This window comes from Triturus cristatus, chromosome 1_1, assembly GCF_964204655.1.
Source record: "Triturus cristatus chromosome 1_1, aTriCri1.1, whole genome shotgun sequence".
In the NCBI taxonomy this organism is placed as follows: Eukaryota; Metazoa; Chordata; class Amphibia; order Caudata; family Salamandridae; genus Triturus; species Triturus cristatus.
The window spans coordinates 32,870,311-32,886,050 of record NC_140579.1 but is presented as its reverse complement, the minus strand read 5'-3'; the positions used below and the strand labels follow the sequence as shown (position 1 = coordinate 32,886,050).

At 42.4% G+C, this 15,740-nt stretch overlaps 1 protein-coding gene across 1 annotated transcript in view; it reads right to left on the bottom strand.

Moving 5' to 3' along the window:
* LOC146869252 (uncharacterized) overlaps positions 1 to 571 on the bottom strand; it is a 90,142-nt gene extending 89,571 nt beyond the window's left edge. Inside the window, exon 1 of the mRNA XM_085646215.1 lies at positions 516 to 571. Within this exon, the coding sequence (XP_085502341.1) occupies positions 516 to 531 (16 nt within the window). The 5' untranslated portion in view covers positions 532 to 571. The remainder of the gene's footprint in view (positions 1 to 515) is intronic.
* Positions 572 to 15,740: the final 15,169 nt, after the last annotated feature.

The window sequence follows — 15,740 nt, the reverse complement described above, 5'->3', positions numbered from 1 at the left end:
TTACCTTCAATTAGACCTTCTAAACAGCACAAGTGCTCTAGTGCATGCTCTCAAGTCTGGAATCTACCTTTTGTCAATCACCAGCACTTCGACTTCAGCGCGCTCTGCCCAGTGTCATCTCTAAGTAAACAACAATTAAAGATAAACACCCGTCCTTAAGTGACTTGTTCTCCCAAGCGTGAAGGGAAAGCCATTAATCTTTTTAAGTGTTTCCCTTCAACAAGCTCAATCTAGCGTGAAGGGAAAGCCTTTATTTCCACATTTCCTTGCTTTTATTTAACGTGTTAATTCAGAAGCGAAGGCACAGTCATTGTCTTTTCACACGTTTGTCCATTTTTCATCCCGTTTCCAAGTTCAACAGCCAAGTATTAAACAGCTCTTTGAATACATTTGCTTTTAAAAGGCATACACACTTTGAATTAAACGTCTAGTTTTCCTTGCTTTGCCAACAAACAAGTTACTTTCAAAATAAGTAAATACAGCTCTTGACTACTACTCTGCATATTATCTTTTACCTTGTTTTTTCTTCATGGATATCCACTCCTTTCAGATTCACAGCTGGAGTGTGACCATAGACTTGTTCAACTGCATTTTCAAAGGAAGTGCTCCATAACAAGAACTACTACACTCCTTGATTTCATTATCTTTTGTCACAGCGCCATCTGTTGGATAATTTTTTTTCATTTCCCTTCATCAACAATTAACACTCTATATGCTTGAGTTTTTCCTCATGTAAAAAAAAACAAAAAAACAATTTTGGGGGGGTTTTTGCTGATTGACATTTGAAGCACAGCCATCAACAACGCTTTTTGTATCACATTGTCAATATTTGTTCCATGTTTACCATTTAATTATTCATTTCCATTTACAGGTACAACTGCCCTAGTTCATTTATTTACAGATTACATCATGCAAACCGTTACGCCTCCCGCTTTATTTCTACAGGACCCTGGGGAACCACCTCTAAAATGGCGACTTTGGTTCAGATCCTTTGAAGCCTACATAGGTGCTATTGATGGTTTGAAATTCAAACCAGAAAGAAAACGTAGTCTTATGTATTATTACTTAGGTGTTGAAGGGCAAAATGTTTTTGATCATTTACCAGTATATTTGGGCCAAGATTTAGGTGATCTAGATGAATATCAGCTGGCTGTCAAAAAATTAACTATTTATTATGAGGGAAAAGTTAATTTAGTTGTTCATCGTCACAAATTTTTTACACGCATCCAAGGTCCCAATGAGTCCATTGACACATAACAGCTTTAAAAGTTTTGGCCAGCTACTGTGATTTTGATCATTTTACATCACAATTAATCATTTTACATCACAATTAATTAGAGATCCATTAGTATCTAGATGTTATTCAAAGAAAATTCAACAAAGGTTGTTATCCTGTAGAAATCCTTCATTAGATGAAGCTATTGATATAGCAAAGAGTATTGAAACCTCTGAATGCGATTCAAAAATTTTGCAAACTCAACCTTTGCCCTCAACCACTTGTGCTTTGTCAACAAAACCATCACACACAAATGATACTGTAACCAACAAAACCAGAGGCGCTTTCTCAAATTTTAGAAGTTTCAGAGGTACGTCTTTTGGTCGCGGCAGAATTGTATGTTTTAGGTGCGGTTCAAATTCCCATGTTTCAAGTTTTAAAAATTGTCCAGCTGCAGCACAAGAGTGCTGGAAATGTAAGAAAATTGGTCACTTTGGCAATGTTTGTAGAGGAGGAAAACTCCACCCTATCAGACTGGTTCAAGATTCTGATGTTGACACTGATGTTGTAGAAAACAAATTTGAAGAATTAATGTTAGCAGTAGATTGCATTGACATTAATAATGTACATTCCGAGAACACAATTTCTGATCCTTTAGTTCAGATTTTCATTGATAATATCAACATTCCTCTACTCATAGATTCGGGTGCAAGAATTACTATTATTTCTATTGACAAGTATAAACAAAGCTGGTCTCACAAAGTGTTATTACCTCCTGATGTTGTCACTACCGCTTTTGAAGGCAGCAGGATTGACTTAGCAGGATACTTCTGTGGCAACATCACTTTTGAAACTAAAACCATTCATGGTAAAATTTATGTGGCTTACAAAGGTATTAATGTTCTGGGGTGGTGGCACCAAGCAGAATTTGGGATGATCATTTAACCTGGTCATAAATATCCCGTTTCTCTTACCAATTCAGTTTCTGACCATTCAACTTGGAAAGAGAAATTTAAAAATGTTTTTTCTGATAAAATTGGCTTGATTAAATTTTTTTACCACACCATCAAGGTTAAGGAAGGTGCGCAACCAGTCAAGCATAAACTACGCAAAGTTCCTCACAGTGTTAGAGGTGAACTGTCGGCTATGTTGAACAGTATGCAAAAGGATGGCATTATAGAGAAAGTAGATGCCACCCTATGGCTTTCTCCGATTGTTTTGGCCAAGAAAACAAATGGCGAACTTCGTCTATGCATTGACTTGCGCACTATTAACAATGCGATTTGGGTAGAGAACTATCCTTTACCCCGCATTGAAGATCTAATCACCGCTGTCGGCCAATCCAAATGGTTTTCCAAACTAGATTTACGAGCTGCGTATCATCAGGTGGAACTGGATGTGTCATCAAGGCACCTCACGGCCTTCGTTACACCTGATGGTACTTTCCAGTTTCGTAGGATGCCATTTGGCTTGGCGTCAGCTGCTTCTGTATTTCAGAAAGTCATGAGTAACCTATTCAAAGATATTCCCAATGTAGTTGTGTTTCAAGATGACATTTTGGTGCACACTGTTTCAAAAGAAGAACACAACATGGTACTTGAAAAAGTACTTACCTTATTGCAAAACAATCATGTTACTGTCAGAGAAGATAAATGCATCTTTCTAGTAAATGAAATTGAATACTTAGGACACGTTCTTTCCAAGGATGGTGTTAAACCTAAACCCAGCATTGTGGATGGTATTGTCAATGCACCTCACCCTATTGACAAAGATCAACTTCGATCATTCATTGGACTTTGCGAATTTTATTCCAAGTTTATAAAGAACTTCGCAAGTCTCACTGAATGTTTCAGAAGTCTTTTAAAGAAAAACTCGGATTTTATATGGACAGCCACCTGTCAAGATCATTTTCAGCGCATTAAAGAGAGCATTCTTTCTGCACCTGCTCTTCAAGCATACGTGGAAGGGCGGGATACTTTTGTTACTGTGGATGCCAGTTCTTATGGCATGGGTGCTGTATTATTGCAAATGTCTGGCAACAATGAGCTTACAATTGGTTTTGCATCCAGACGCATGAAAGATGTTGAACTGAGATATTCAGTTATCGAAAAAGAATTACTTGCTTGTGTATGGGGAATTGAGAAATTCAAACCATATTTGTGGGGGAGAAAATTCTGTTTGAGAACCGATCACAAGCCTTTAGTAGACATCCTTTCTGGCAACAAAATCAAAAAAGCAACTGCTAGGTTAGCCAGGCTATCCACAAAGCTGTTGGAATTCAATTTTGTAGTACAATACATAGCTGGAGGAAAACATATTAAAGCTGACTTTTTATCCAGACATCCTGTGCAGGTGGACAAGTCTAATGTTTCAGAAGATGACATTGAAGAGTGTATAATTGCCAGCATTGATGACACTGTAATCTGTTCTGACATGGTAGAGTGGCATAAAGCATTAGAAAGTGATGCAGTACTCAAACAAGTTATGGAATTTGTAGTGAAAGGTTGGCCTAAGGAAAGATCTGTTGAACCTGAGTTACAACCATTTTGTAAGGTTGCAAATGAGTTATCTCTGGAAGGTGATCTCTTAGTCAGAGAAGGTAAATTGATTCCCCCAAATTGCCTTCGACAAAGAATCCTAGAAACGGCACATTCAGGTCATTTGGGTATGACTGCCACCAAGCGCAAAGTTCGCAATGATTTTGGGTGGCCATCGGTTGATCGAGATGTGGAAGCACTTGTTGTTAATTGTACACAGTGTTTGTACAGTGACAAACATTTGGTCACAAGTTCTCCGTCTCCCAAACCTTCAATTTCTCCCAATAGAGTGTGGCAAAAGGTCACAGTAGATTTACTTGGACCATTTCATGTACTACCCAATTGTATGAGATATTTCATAGTCTTAATTGATCATTTATCCAGGTGGGTAGAGGTCAGAGGTGTTTCTGAACCAAACACAAAATCTGTCATTAAATTTCTTCAGGATGTGTTCAGCAGAGAGGGCACACCGGAGGAATTACTTACAGATAATGGGGTTCAGTTTACTTCACAACTCATGCAAGAATTTCTGACAAAGATGGGCATCAAACATTTGCGCACTCCTTTATACTTTCCTCAAGCAAATGGCAAAGATGAAAGATTCAATAGGGTGCTAGTTGAATGCATTCAGAGTGCCATCAAAGCTAGAGTAGACTGTGAGTCTGCTGTTAGAGATGTAGTGTGGGCATATAGGACTACTCCTCACTCTGTATCTGGTTGTGTTCCTTTTGAATTGATGAGAGGGAGGAAAGTGGTATCTACGCTCAATCCGTTTTGGAAGTTGAATTGCTTGGATAATAAATGTGATGTTGCAGAGAATTCACTCATTGCCAAAAATCGCAGTGATGAAGCAAGTGTTAGGAGATGTGATAAACTTTTCGTGCCTGTCTCCAAGAAATAAGTCAAATTTGTTGTTGGTGATCTTGTTCGTGTCAAGGATCCTTTGTTACTGCAAAAAGGGAAATCAAAGTTTAGGGATCCTGCACGTGTAGTCATTATTAGAGGTAACTCTGCAAAATTAGAGAATGGTCAATGGTGGAATTTTGGTCGTTTGGCCAGATCCAATCCTGTTTACAATCCAGTTGTAAATATTGGTGAAAGTTCTCCTGAGGTCAGAAGGAGTTCGAGATTTAGGAGAATTCCCAGTAGGTATGTTAAATAAGGATCTTTGTTCACAATTTTTGTCAAATGTGTAATTTTCTCTTTTTGTAAAAAGGAGGGAGATATGTGGTGTCTATGCATTCATTCTTAGTGCACTTCTTTTACATATAAATGTTAGAACGTTACTTTGTACTTGTCTAAGTATTCCATGTATTACATGTTTGGAATGTTTGGGTTAGAGGATGGAATTGCTTCTCTAGCAGTTGGAGCAGCCACCTTGAGCCCTCTACACCTGTATACTTGTATATCCTGTTGGCTGGAATAAACTCCTATCAAAGAGTGAAGATTCCTTGTCTACTTGAATTCATGCACAACTTTCCCAAGGAGGATACACTTCATGTAATAAATGTGACGAAGTTAGATAAATATATGAAATAAAGAAAGGAAATGTGTTATATAGATTTCTAGTGATTTATGGACCCCAAATATATTTTGTGAAATGTGTTCTCCAAAAAATGCTCACATATTGTACGCCGGCAGGAAAAGTTGTATGATATTGTGTTTTAGAAAGAAGGAGAAGATTAGTATGAAGTATAGGCTTGTAAAAGAAATATTCAGCATGCTAAAAAAATTTGGAGCAGTGTTTTAATCCTAAAATATACTATTTGCAATGTGTTTCTGTGTGGCGATTTTACTGTTGGGCATAAGAGGATGTGTGTAATGTATCAGTAGCCAATATATTTCCCTGTTAGAATTGTAACAACGAGTTAGTGCGCCCCCAAAATGAAGAAATGCAATAGCTCTCAAAAACTTTTACATTGTGTGCTGCTAGTATAAAATGAGATAGCATAAATTGTTGTTTAAACCACAGCATACTTTAAATGCGCACAGCTGTGCAAATATTATTTAGAAAGACCCATGTTTAAAAGAAAGCAGTCAATTTTTTTGTTTCACATTTTCGTTGTCTGGCGGGCGTATGGATGATTAATAGCAGCACCCACAGGTAAATGTTCACTTTGGATAAGGTATATATTACAGGAAAAAATACTCTGCTAGCCCCGCCCACCACCAACCGCTAGAGCGCTCGATGAGAAGCAGAAAGGAGCGCCGGATGAAGTCAACAGCCCTCACAAATTCAAGTTCCTCGCTTTGCTCTCCCCATGTAAACACCACTCATACGAAATAAAAAGAAAAAGCCAGGAAGAACCTGAATTATGGCTCGAGATTGAAAGTAAAATCCCATAAGTGAGATTAAAAACTCTGCTTTGCATAAAAAAAACTATCTGTGCAAAAAACCACAACAGCGATTTAATAAAAGATCAATAAAAAAAAATAAGTAAAAATCACTGTTTTAGCACCAAAGACATACGTCCTTATTCTTGTTTTAACGCTCGTCTGTGGGCAGTGCCCGCATTTAAAGGGCTGGAAAGCGTTGCTAGCCCCAACCACCACTGACTGCTAGATCACTCGATAAGAAGCAGAAAGAAGTCAACAACCCTCACAAATTCTAGTCCCCCGCCTTGCTCACCCCATGTACACACTACACATATGAAATAAGTCAATAACACGCACAACTGGAAAAGTGCCTCTTGCTCAATAAATTTAGTACAGTACGAGCTGAACATGCAAATATGTGGCGTACCGGCTGTAGGGGGCCAAATTTGAAGCTGGGGAACTGGGTTCAGGCCTCAAAAGGAGGCTCACTTAAATGTCTCATTGCCAAAAATGAACGTGTCCATTTGTAATGCAACTGATGCTTGTGTAAAGTGTTGCAATCGGGTTTGCATTATATTTAATTGCAAAAAATATAGAAAACAAATGCGGGCGTCTGATGGGGTGCTATACTTCAAAATAATAAAAAGGACAGTTGGAGGCGGCTACTGGAGGAAAGAGAGAAGAGGCGACAGGAGTGAGGTGGTGGGAGGGCTGGGCAAGCCACGACCTGGAATGCGAAAGCAAATGGAAACCGTAATTTGGTGACGGGAAACTGATAAAAGAAGCACAGGATGAGGAAACAGTGTGCTACAGCCAATAGAAACAGAGCAAAAGTAAGTCGCAAGCACACAAACCAATGAAAGCAATAGAGTGGGCGGTAAGTCCCTTTTAAGATATATTTAACACAAGTGATGTCACTGGCCATGTCATAAATGATGTAATATGTGACGTCATCTGCAGTGCATTGCGGGGGCGTGAGTTATAGCTAGCTGAGCTAACTATAACGGCCGAATTTCTCTGGTTTTGTGCGAGTGAAATGTCCAACTAACTATAACGTCCCTGAAACCTGTGTTTTTTTTAGTGTATTTCTATGGTCTTTAAATGCCAATTTCTAACTGTACTTTCCCTCAAACCTATGGTTTTTTCATTGAATTTTAAAGGTTTTTTAAATGCTAATTTCTAACTATAACGTCCCTGAAACCTGTGGGTTTTTCAGTGAATTTAGTTTTTTTAAATGCTAATTTCTAACTATATCGTCCCTGAAACCTAAGGTTATTTTCAGTGAAAAAAAAAAATATATATATATTTCTTTGAGATAAGGGAGACTGAGGGGCCCGTCGTCACATTTCGGGGCAGGAGGGGGTCAGTTTCTGCTACACCACTGCCTGTCCCTTCAATATATTCTAGGTGATGTGATTTGCTGCTGGCAATGCCAAAACTTAAACAAATTGCGTTTTAATCTAAAAAAAATATGCTTTGTCAAGAAGAGCACTGTTAGAAATGGGATTTTTGGTAGGCTAGGACATGTGCCAAAGCCAAGCAGAAACCATCACTCTAGTCAAGATAAGGGAGTTACACTCCTAAAATAACCCCTGCTCACACCCTTGGTAGCTTGGCACAAGCAGTCAGGCTTATCTTAGCGGCAGCGTGTAAACCATTTGCACATAACCAACAGTAATACAGTGTAAGCCCTACAAAAGGACACCACACCAGTTTAGAAAAATATCCAATATTGTTATATACTTAAGACAAGACCAAAAACGATACAATCCACAATTTAGTACTTAAAAATCTACGGTTATCAAAATATGCTTGAAAACCAGTTCCTTGATATCGATATCATGGCGTTGTGAGAAAACAAATCCAAACAGTTCTGGCTGACCGCGGTGTCGCGGGCAAGCTACGGTGTCGGGAAGACCCGCAAACAGTACCTATTAGAAATGCAGGGCATCGGCGACCTCTCGTTGAGCTTCCGAAAGCACGGTGTTCGCAGGCATCTGTTCCGGAGATCGGTGCAGGAGTCGTCGGGGCCTTCGAAGTCACACGCGTCGCAGATCGAACTTCTCTCTGTTGAAGTCAGGAGCGCTTGCGTCGGCAGGCGTCCGGTGCTGCGGTGCGAAGTGCAGCGGTGCGGCGTGCTGTGCCCTCAGGTCGCAGTGCGAGCAGTGCCTCGGTGGCGGTGTCAGATGACGTCGTAGGTGAGACCAGGGTCGCAGTGTGAAGTGAATACAGTTCCTGTCGCGGTGCAGGCAGGTTGCGGTGCAAGCAGCGGCGTCGTTGCTGAAGCGCTGTCGTCGGCAGACAAACTGGAGTCGATGGCGCCAGAGTCTGTAGGCCAAGGCTGCAGTGTGGGATGAGAGCGGTGCATTGTGTAACTTTACGAGCGGTGCCCTAGACCACGGTGCAAACAGCAGTGTCGATTCTGACGTGGAGCGGCGGCATCTGGGATACCAGGGTGTCCTGAAGTGAAGCGGTACAGAGTGTGGGTCTCACAGGTCGCGGTGCCAGCAGCGGCTCGGTGGTATCAGCAGGCGTCGTCGGTAAGACCAGAGTCGCGGTGCCTTCTGCGGTGCCTTCAGGACACGGAGTTGGCTGCAGCGTCGTCGACGTCGCCTGGTTGCTTTTTCTTCTGTTGCAGTACAAAACACACAGTTCCCAGTGCTGAGGGCAGAAGAGCTTGAAGTCTTTGCTGTTCCTGAAACTTCTTGTACGGGGGCAAGCTCTACCTCAAGCCCTTGGAGAAACTCACAAAAGTTGATTGCAGAAAGTTCAGTCCAAGACCAAAGCAGCCACTGCAGGTCAACACAGCAAAGCACAGAGCATTGTGGTAGTCCCTCCTCATAGCTTCTTCTTGGCAGTCTTCTTGGTCCAAAAGAGTTCTAAAGTTCAGGGGCCTGGGCCCCAATATTTATATCCCAAAATCATTTGATCTCTTAGGCAGAGAGTGTCTGTGCCCAGTTCTGTATTCTCTGGTGTGATTTCCTGACAGGAGAGGGAGACGGCATGGTCAGAGGCAGACTAGGCCCTTTGAGGTGCAAGGAAATCTCCTCCCCCTTCAGGAATACAAAACTTTATTTTCCTACCTAATTTCCTGTTTATAAGATGTTATAAACAAATTTCCCATTCTGTGCTATGGGGAACAGGTAGCCTTGCAATAGCGAAAAACGAAATTGGCCGTAATTTACTATCAGGACATTGCACAGACAACAGGGAATGTTCTGCCTTTCACATACACTGCACCCAGCCCACAGGGGTACCTTGGACCTACCTTAGGCGTGGCTGACATGTAAGAAAAGGGAAGGTGATGGACTGGCAAGTGTGTGCACTGTCCAAGTCGACATCGCAGTTACAAACTGCGCACAGACTCCGCAATGGCGGGTCTGAGTTACCTTTTCAGGGCTACTCACATGGGTGGCACAATCAGTGCTGCAGGCCCGCTAGTAGCATTTGATTCACAGGCCCTGGCACACTCAGTGGACTTTACTAGGGACTAACAAGTAAATCAAATATCCAATCATGGAAACACCAATCCATAACACAACTTATCACAGGAGCATTTGCACTTTACCACTGATCAGCAGTGAGAAGAGTGCGCAGAAACACTACATCAGCAAAAACAGAGTCAAAAACGGGAGGTCAGAAAGCAAAAGTTCAGGGGAAACGCGTCAAAAGATTCCAAGTCTAACAAACACATTTTGCAGAACTCTTCTGTTCCTGTGTTTAGCCATAGGAATGTGGCACGCCCAACCCTTCACCGGAAATGTTCGTTTGAACAAAAATGCAAACTGCAATCCGAGTCAGTGGGCTTTGAAAGGCAGAAAGTAGGATGTGAAAAGTTGCACCCGCTGGCTGCTGCTGTAGACCTGTTTCGACATGTCGCACAGCAAGGAGTCTTGGGGAAACTGCTGTCTGCTCAGACCTAAACTGTCCTGCCTAATCCAAGGGGGTCTGGGTGGAAACAAAAAAAAAAAAAATACTCTGCTATTGGGGTGACGCCGGCTGTGCACATGTACACAGGTACACACCAATGGTGCACATATTACGCTGCCTGCACTAAAACTAGCAAACACCAGGTGAAGGGCGATAATCTAGCTAGGCACAGCCTCGCCCCTACATACATCAAAGGTCTGTTGTCACCTTATTTCCCCACCTGACCATTGAGATCAGCTAACCTCACCCTATGCACTGTGCCCAGGTTTCACCTGGCCCGCATGAAGGGATGCTCCTTTGCATACTTAGGCCCTAAACTCTGGCACTCTCTTCCTTTGGCTCTCAGGAACTGCCATTCTCTACTCAAGTTCCATAAGAATTTGAAATCATTGCTCTTCAGCTGCTCTTAATGAGCTCAGTGGATTCTAATTTGGGCTTATGCACCCTGTTGCTGTTTGCTCTAGCGCCGGGAGACCCTTTTGGGTAGCTGCGCGCTCTACAAGCTCTGTAAATACAAATAAATAAATAATATCAGATAGCGTTTCAAGTGGTGTGCCAGAGCCATAGCTCCCACTGGTGTATAAGGAGCAGTGGCACTGGGGCCCAGAGGCCTGAGGGGCAACTGAACGCTGTCCATCCAGAGGCCATGGGCTCCATGTCCGTCCTTGCTCTAGGGCCCATGCCACACACGTGAGGCCACGGCCTGATAAAAAGTGACCCTTTACATTTTGAGAAACAGCAGGCTTGACAATTACCAGCATCATCGAGGTTACACTGGACTTCAGTAGCCTTTCTGTTTCCTGCTTTTTAATAATGCAGCCCGCAAAATACTTCACACACACAGACACGCATGCGTGACCATCGATAACTTCTCTAATGAACACCTTATATTTTTTACAATGTCATTTTCTCACATTCCTTTGTTGTGCACTACTGAAGTACAGTCTCTGGGTGAGCACAGCCGGATGACCGACTGCAAGTGTCACACAAGCGTCACCTCGTTACAGACTGAGGCGCCTGTAGACTGTGGCAAAGGAAAAACGTCCGGGCACAAAAGCACAGCAATGACCAACTTATAGACGTCAACACCTTCAACCCCCTTACCTGTCCAAACAGCCACACCAGCAGGACCCCGAACGCACAGAAGCACAACAACTAAGAACAAGCATTTGCAATGCAATCGGTCTCGCCTTACTGAAAGTTTGAGCTCTTGGCATTGCTAATAATAATGCAACGCCAAGAGCTCAAATTTTCAGTAATGCGAGAGCTATTGATTTGCAAATGTTTTTTTCTATTTATTTATTTTGTAAGCAACAAGCACGAGTGCCGCGATTGCGTAAACAAATAAATAAATAGAAAGAAAATGTAAAATGCAATATCTCTCGCATTACTGAAAGTTTGAGCTATTGGCGTTGCATAATTATTAGCAACACCAATAGCTCAAACTTTCAGTAATGCGAGACAGATTGCATTGCAGATGCTTGTTTAGGTTTGAAGCTATATCCATGTGTGTGGGAGAGACCACCTAAGCCCGCTCTTGTGCACCACTTCTTCCACCCAGATAAAAACCCTTCACTATATTCGAGGTTTCTCACCCATACAGTGTTTTTGCTTGCCAAAAAGTACCTTTGGTGGCATAGCTGGAGCACATTCAGTGAAATTGTGCAATGCCGGCCAGCGATTCTGAGACGGCATCACGTACCAGCCAATAGTGTTTTAATTTTTCAAAGACAAAGCAACAAAATGGGACTTTATAGTTGACATAGTGAAAACGTTATTTCCAGAAGAATTGGTAGCTTTCGCTTTTGATGTGGGTGACCTGTTTTTTTTCTACTTGTTGCCACCATGCTGACTTCTGGTTTGTTTTGTCTGGACTGAGAATTGAATCAATAACGTTTGTTTTTTTCACAATACATTCATAAAACTTCAGTGTAACATAATCAATCAGAATACTTAACAGTTCTCTGAAAATATATTACGTTTGTCTCATTACATGAGTGAAATCAACCAGTCATACATTCTTCAAAACTTAATGTGGGTTCACTATATCTTGTGTAATGTATTGCATGAAAACAATATTGCATCCTACTACGCCATCATTGCAGAAATTAAATGTTGAGTTAAGAACTTTGAGCGCTCTTAGCTATGTGTAATATTTCAATGTAATTATATGGTCACGTTGTTCAGCCAGCCTGGTTATTTGAGGTACTAGCCATCATGTTTTGTCTTGTACTTCAAAACTCTCTCTTAGTATTTTAAAAATTCCTTACTTATTTCTCATCATATTAAACTTCTATGTGTGTTCACAGTTATGTGCAATATTTTTATGTACTTTTACGGTCTATTGTTTTCAAGAACGAATAAAGGTTTTTGATTGATTGAGTTTAGAATAGTAAATATATACTTAGCTTTATACTTATCTTGTGATATAGTGGTATGCAATATTTTATAAGTTCACATTGTTTACTCAATAGTGTTTTATGCAACATTGCCCAAGAAGATAACTAAGAAGTACCAAATAGTTGCAAAATGTAAACAAACCAGTAACATCAACGGTGACAATGTGGTATATGATGAAATAAAGGCACTGACAAAAATATTTTTTTTAAAATACAAAAAGTATTTTGGAAGCAAAATGTGCATTTTTTTAATAAAGCATTGCTTGGGGTTTGCCAAAGTTCAATGGGGTTTAATAAAGGACCTCAATGGAAAAATGGCTAGGTGAAATAAGAGCCAATGCAAGCTCATGGCTAGATACATGTCACCAGCTTACTTGTGAATTCATCAACACCGTCGCGCAAATTCATTGGTGCCTTGACTTACCGAGCTGAGATTTCTTGGAACAAAGACCTCGTATATTTGGCACTGCTTGAAAATCATTTGGTCCAGGCCAATGACATAGCTAGTTATAAATATAATGAGAGATGATCTAAGTTTACGGGCCTCCAAACTAAGTGCGCTCTATACAACCTATTTGAAGTAGAGAGCCTTTTTAGGCATGGTTCAAGTCTCCATCCTCTCTTTAACCAAGCATTGGCAAAGCCATCCGGTTTCACCTTTGTGACATCAACTGGTTTTGTCAGTAATTTTTTTTCGACACCTTGCACAGCAACACAAGATGAAACACAGTCAATGCCACTGAAATATGTTTTGTTTCTACTTACTTTGCTGAAGTGCCTACTGTGGCAATGCTGCGCTCTTTAGCGCTCTGAAACACCTATTTTCAAAGCACTATCGGCATCCAGTTTGAAGCTTTTTTATTAGCAATAGCTTTCGCTGGCAGCGCATGCGCGCTGCACTGTAGGTGGAACCCAAAAATGCCACTTAAGGCACTCCTGCTATGAGGATGCCCAAACATTTCCACTAAAAAGCAGACTGTTAAGGTACAAAGCTGAAAACAATATATGTATTCCATACTGAGGCCATGTACTTTGGAATGAAAGTTCCAGTTTGTGTAAAAAAAAAAACAGACTGTGAAATTTAAGTTTACATCATCTCTCGACCCAAGAAGTGATCTGGGTATAGCAATGGCTTTACTGGCAGACCTCTAAATTTACATAATAGTGAACTGTGGGACACAGAGCTCCCGTTTGCCAGTACACGAATGCTGCTTAATGTTGGATTTCTGCACCCTCGTTACACAATGCAAGTATAAAGGCAAGCAGCTGACTGACTTCTAATTACCAGCAGGAATTTTTTTTAAACGGCAGAACTAAGAGCGCTCCCCCCCTCCCTTTGAAATATTATTACTGCTTGAACCCTTCCGAAACAGAAGAAATCTAGTACAAGACGGGCATATTCTCAAGAACGTGTGATAACCATCGCAAATTTAGCTTAACACTTCGCATATCGCAGTCTATCGCGGGAAAATAACGCCGTGGTAAAGTAGTATTCTCAACCTGGCAGCACCATGCGATAGTCCCATGATAACGCGTCTAATGACCGCGTTAAAATTAACGCGATGCTGCAAAAATGCGAAACACGAACGCGAATAAAGTTGCAATGTGGCCAACCGCGATACAAAAATCAGCGATAACTAGCGACAGACCTGCAATTCCCACGCGTAATGCGGGAAAATGCACTATAAAAGCAGAACAAGAAAAACGCACCAAAAACAAAATAAACTGCGTAGCAACATGGATGCACCCAGAACGAGTGCCCAGGTCAACGCAAACCCCACATGCCTCACAGACCACCAGCAAGGAACTTTGGGGTCGTGGAAGGCCAAGTAGAAGAGGTCGACGGGTTACAGTCCACATGACAAACGGATCGTCGTCACGAAGGTGACAGAACACTAAGAGCAACTGTCAGTCACCTCCACCGTGTCATTGGCAACACAGAGGTAAAAATGGCATTCCATCGTGAATGCAGTCGGAGTGTCGAGGAGTCCAAGATGCGCTGGCACGCCAACAGGAAGGCAGCAACGGTGAATGGAGGTGGGAGTCTTGCGCCACAGGAGGAGCCGGAGCAAATGGTGGCCAGAGTCATCAGTGTGGAGACGGTGCAAGGAATCGGGAGTCCGGACACTGCTCGACATGACCTGACACAACATCAACATGGTGAGTAATGAACAGGGACTGGGGGGACAGGGGGTGATGGGCACAATGGCACACAAGCACAATGACATGTAGCACACCGCACACCCACAATGACCCTGGGTCATGTCTCTGATCCCCGTGGCACACTGCAGCACACATACAAACATCAAGTAGGTCCCCGTCCACCATGTGCCCAAAGGGGTCCCACCCCACACATCACCAATTCCACAACACACACGTGCACCCGTGCGAAACACAGCAAAGATGCGTATTTGTGAGCCACACTGACAATGCAAGTGACACCACATGACGAGCAGCATGGCTGGATTACAATCACCATGACATTGTGCACGCCACGAAACTGAGGTGGCTGAGTGTGGAACACATCCGGAAAGGAGCAGGTCACACTCTGACACATCCACATGCACAAACAACCACTGACGTCAACAATACATCTGCAGACAAACAATGCACAAGAGTACAAATACCGTCCAAGAGCACAAATGGCCCAAGTCGCCAACATCACAGCACCTTAAAAGCACAAAAGTCAAAGGCACACCACCTCCAAAGGATAGGGGGCAGCAAAATCACAGCTACAGGTGTGACTCTCCCACAATGCAGCACACACACATAGCAATGACAGCACAACCACATGGACGACAATGTGGTACACAGTGCAACACTTACACTGCAGAACAGAGGACACAACTGGGTCCGCTTATGCATAGAAAATGGCCAATCACATCTGACATCGCAGGAAACTGTGAGATGAAAATGTATGCGTACAACCTCACCTACGTCAGGTAGTCCAAATGTTCACTGTCCCGCATCAAATAGTCCGCTCCTCCCAAACAGTCACAATGTACATTGTCATGCAGTCTGTATGTATACTTGAACAATATGCCAACCTACATGCCAACACAATGTCAACAAGCATCTCCCCCTTCACATTGCAGAGAGACAAACAACACCTCGAGCAGAGCAGACGAGACAACTGTACAGTGATGCTGAAGAGGACCTCCACACCTTCGACACAAATGCCCTACAACAGCTAATGGACATCTTAGGCACCCCACCTCTAGGAGCAGGCCAGCCCAGCTGCATCGTGGAGACCACACCCCCTACACAGACCAAACAGCAGGAAGCACCCACCACCACGGCTGGCTCCCAGCAGCCCACCGAAGCACACATCGCATTCCAAGG